General features: G+C 44.4%; 1 protein-coding gene across 1 annotated transcript; it reads left to right on the top strand.

The window, feature by feature from the left end:
• The first annotated feature begins 1882 nt into the window (after positions 1-1882).
• On the top strand, positions 1883-3713 carry HSK (homoserine kinase). The gene has a single exon (XM_010248447.3). It carries the CDS (start codon positions 2429-2431, stop codon positions 3551-3553), a length of 1125 nt encoding a protein of 374 aa, XP_010246749.1. The 5' UTR covers positions 1883-2428; the 3' UTR covers positions 3554-3713.
• Positions 3714-4324: the final 611 nt, after the last annotated feature.

The following is a 4324-nucleotide window of genomic DNA, read 5'->3' as shown; positions in this document are numbered from 1 at the left end:
GCTACGTGCAGCAGTTGGTGGTATCCTGAAAGAGCAGGAAACTGAACATTTGAATGACACTTCAATGCCGTGATGATCATGCATTAACTTGATGCAGATTTCACTTATTTATATCACCCCAAAGCTTGGAGAATTACGGTTCTAGGAATAAGCTTTCATGGAGATCCAACATCCGGTTAGTTGCAATCACTTGGGCTATATTTGGTTTGGTAGAAAATAAGAGAAACAGAAAGTTAAAGGAATTTCATAAAATTTTCTAAGACCCCCCCCCCCCCTTCAACTTTCTACTCTCTCATTTTTTCTATCAAATCCTTGATTTCTTCCTGAAGAATCTTTGAGAGTTGATAGGTTAGCTGTGACTTTTGGGGGGGTTGGTACTGTTATTTTTTTTTTCCGTGACCCTTGTCTTCTGCTGAAGCTCTTCTTCCCTGTTCCTTCTGACTATACAAAATGTAGGCAAGTGTAATTTGCATTATATACATTGTTGAATCTTTCAACTGATATCAATGGCTTTTACCTGGCAACTGGATTCCTTAGTTCAGCTCCTCTGGGCTTCCATATTCCTCACAATGTCATGACTCATTGGGGGTCTAAAATGAGTACCCGATTTCAAGAATTTAGGCTGCATCAAGTCCAGGCTCTCAGGTCAGGACATTCAAATTTTAACAAATGCTCTACCCAAAACTTGCCCAAGTTGCACCTTAATCAGTACATGTGGTGCACGTATAGCCAAACTGTTCCAATATGTTTGATTGAAATATTATGTTTCTGCTGGTAAATGATTATGCAAAATAGATGAAGTTTAGGATAATTGAAAACCTGGGGCTCAAGTTTTGCAGATGCCCTGTTCAGAACACAAGCATCCATATCAATGGTTCTGATCAACCACTATAGTCTGGCATTTGGCTGTGTCATACCATAGGTGACCTACTCATTGCTAATTTGCTATTTGTATATAAACCAGTGGTTAGGGCCAGGATAATAAGTTGTTTGATAACAGCTGAAATGGCTGAATTAAATGGCTTATTGCTTTGAATAAATCAATACGAATGGCTGAATAGCACGTTTGGTGGATTACTGTACCCTTAAATATTTGACCATGTAATTATTTATCCACTCACTAGTCACTAGTTGGGATAAAGCTTTGAAGATGATAATGATGATGATGATGTATGCTCTCATACCACATGTGACATTCATTGCTATTTGCATATACACCAGGTTATGGGTAGAGGTAACAAGGGATCATTTGGTAACAGCTGAAATGGATGAATTAAATGACTTATTGCTTTGAATAAATCAACAACAATGTTGTAAGCTCCTTTCCCTTAATGGCCGAATAGCATGTTGGGTGGATTACTTATCCACTAGTTGGGATTAGGCTGATGATGATGATGATGAATTATTGACTAGAGTTGTGCCTGTTTGGGAGGCTGAAGAGAAGCTTCTAGCTTTCCAAGATGGACTTTAACATAGACATCTTATAAGCTATATTTGGTGGAAAATTTGGAGAGCCCTAATCAGATGTCAATCAGTCATTTGAAAAGCTGTACGCTTCCGCCTCTTTGAATAGCTAAGTAGAGTGCCTTCAAGATCAACTGAATCTTCAAACGGGCATTGAAGAGACAAAGATGACAGCTGAATTGGCTGAATGGAAACTGAAATTGGAATGACTACCATACCCTCAAACATTTTATTTATTATTTAATTATTTTATCTAAACGAAGCAATAAATCAAAAGGCTAGTCTCGTTCTTTTGTAATCTCACGAGCTCATGGCCACAGGGACAGCAGCAATTGTTCTTTATATAGTAGAAAGAATCCCAAATGTGAGAAACTGAGTTTAAAAAGCAAACAATACTTAATTGCAATCCTATTTGCGTCCAGTCCACCTAGTTGTGTGCAAATAGCGACGTGTCAAATTACAAGAGGACAAAACATAAACAAGGATCTTTCTTTCTTGGGCAAATACAAGGCTGTTTGTATTGTCCTTTCGTGATTGGGCCTGGCCGGCTGGGTTCCCCGTGGTGCCCAGGCCCATGACGCTACCATCCATGATCCAACTCAACTCCTTTCCGATTTGGGAGGTGAGTCATGATTCATGAGTGTACATCACAGAATACGGAATGTTCATTGCTCAATCGCGTGGTGGAAACTGGAATCCGTTACCCAGTACCACTTTTAGACCCGATAAACTGAACCGATTTCTGCCTATAATCGGATTCTTGCCCGTCCTTTAATCGGATTACATCAGCCCCCGCAGCCGCAGGCCCCGACAAATCATTCGTTCACGTTTGCAGCAGTCAGGCGTCAGCACCAGCTCGACTTGATTCTCTCTTCTACTCCATCTTTAAAGCCCTAACCCTACGTCACTCTCACTCATTCGCAGTTCGCACACTGAAACCTCTTTCACAGCGTCTCATCCATCAATGGTGATCTGCAACTATTCTCACTTCAAATCCATCTCCATCACTCCTTCAACCAACCGTTGCAGATACGATACCTCCACCCCCCGCGTCCCAACTTTCAGATGTAACAGTACCCTGAACTCAACTCAGCTGAGAGCCGAACCAGAACCGGTCTTCACCTCCGTCAAATCATTTGCACCCGCGACCATCGCAAACCTCGGCCCTGGCTTTGATTTCCTCGGGTGCGCCGTCGACGGACTCGGCGATTTCGTCAACTTGCGCGTCGATCCAGATGTTTGCCCCGGCGAAATCTCAATCTCCGACATCCATGGCACCGGAACTAGCGTCAAGAAGCTCAGCAAGAACCCCCTCTGGAACTGCGCCGGAATCGCCGCCATCTCCGTAATGAGAAGGCTCGGAATCCGATCCGTCGGTCTCTCACTCTCCCTCGAAAAAGGACTACCCCTAGGAAGTGGCCTGGGATCGAGCGCCGCAAGTGCCGCCGCCGCCGCCGTAGCCGTTAACGAGATTTTTGGCGGGAAACTGCCGGTGTCAGAGCTCGTCCTCGCTGGGCTTGACTCAGAGCAGAAGGTCTCCGGTTATCACGCTGATAACGTAGCACCGGCGATTATGGGAGGGTTTGTGCTGATTCGCAGCTACGAACCACTGGACATAATCCGGTTGACATTTCCGACGGAAAAGGAGCTATATTTCGTTCTGGTAAGCCCGGAATTTGAAGCTCCGACGAAGAAGATGCGAGCGGTGTTGCCAAAGGAGATCCAAATGTCGGATCATGTATGGAATTGCAGCAAAGCAGGGGCGCTGGTGGCGTCGGTGTTGCAGGGGGACTTGAGGGGACTGGGCTCGGCATTGTCGTCGGACAAGATTGTGGAGCCAAAGCGGGCGCCGCTAATTCCTGGAATGGAAGCGGTGAAGAGGGCAGCAATGGAGGCTGGGGCGTTTGGATGCACGATTAGTGGGGCCGGGCCTACTGCGGTGGCGGTGGCGAACGATGAAGAGAGGGGGAGGGAGATTGGGCATCGAATGGTGGATGCTTTCATGAATGACGGAAATTTGAAGGCTTCTGCTGTGGTGAGCAAACTGGACCGAGTTGGTGCCAGGGTTATCAGTAGCAGCTCCAGATGAGAACAGAGGTTTGTTAATCTCCTTCTTCGCTTGTAAGTTGTAAGAGGTGAGTGAAGGGAGGTGAAGATTCTGTTTTGGATTTTGGATTCTGTGAAAACCATAAACGCTATACAAAGAGAAGTAAACCGATTTGTTTCTGGAATTTCTTTCAGTTGGTTAACTTCTTTCTTGTTGCTTAAATGGAATTTCTTGAGTTGGTTAAAACATTAAAAAACCTGAGATGGAATTTGGCAGTTTCAAACAGTAAAAATTCCCTAACACCATGAAAGAGAGGTCAAACCCATCTTTCACAGTATTTCTATCCTGCTAATGGTGGCATCTGACTTCGAGACTTTCATGAAACTGTAGAATCAATCAATCAATTGTCTGATAATTAAGAAAACTTGGCATTTCAAATTCCTACTTATAGCTCTGCCAAGAAGAGATTATTCATATAAACACACCAATTTGAAGGGCTTCTTCGGGACATGTGGGGTCATACACAAATTGTAATCGGTAGGCATCGGTAGGCATTGTAATCCCAATACCAAGATTTGCAGCACCTTGGGTATTAAACAGTACAGAATTTGAAATATCATTAGGCCTATGTACAAAAACTCAGAACTTTCTGTAGTAGACCGGGGCCGGACCTCGGGATTAACTTTACACTGTTTCAGACCAGTGGGTTCTAGACCACTCCCAAAGAAGGAACGCCCCGATCTGCCTCTAGTCACCCCGAGGTAAAGACACTTCGGGTCAGTGCCACTGCTGTAGCTTGCCACAAGCAGCTCA

Source organism: Nelumbo nucifera, chromosome 7 (genome assembly GCF_055504915.1).
Source record: "Nelumbo nucifera cultivar China Antique chromosome 7, China Antique-T2T, whole genome shotgun sequence".
Classification (NCBI taxonomy): Eukaryota; Viridiplantae; Streptophyta; class Magnoliopsida; order Proteales; family Nelumbonaceae; genus Nelumbo; species Nelumbo nucifera.
The sequence above is the reverse complement of the archived record's forward strand: the minus strand, read 5'-3'. Positions and strand labels throughout refer to the sequence as shown.

What these genes read in the sequence shown, in the direction of transcription:
- HSK (XM_010248447.3), top strand. Translation starts at nt 2,429, where the DNA reads ATGGTGATCTGCAACTATTCTCACTTCAAATCCATCTCCATCACTCCT.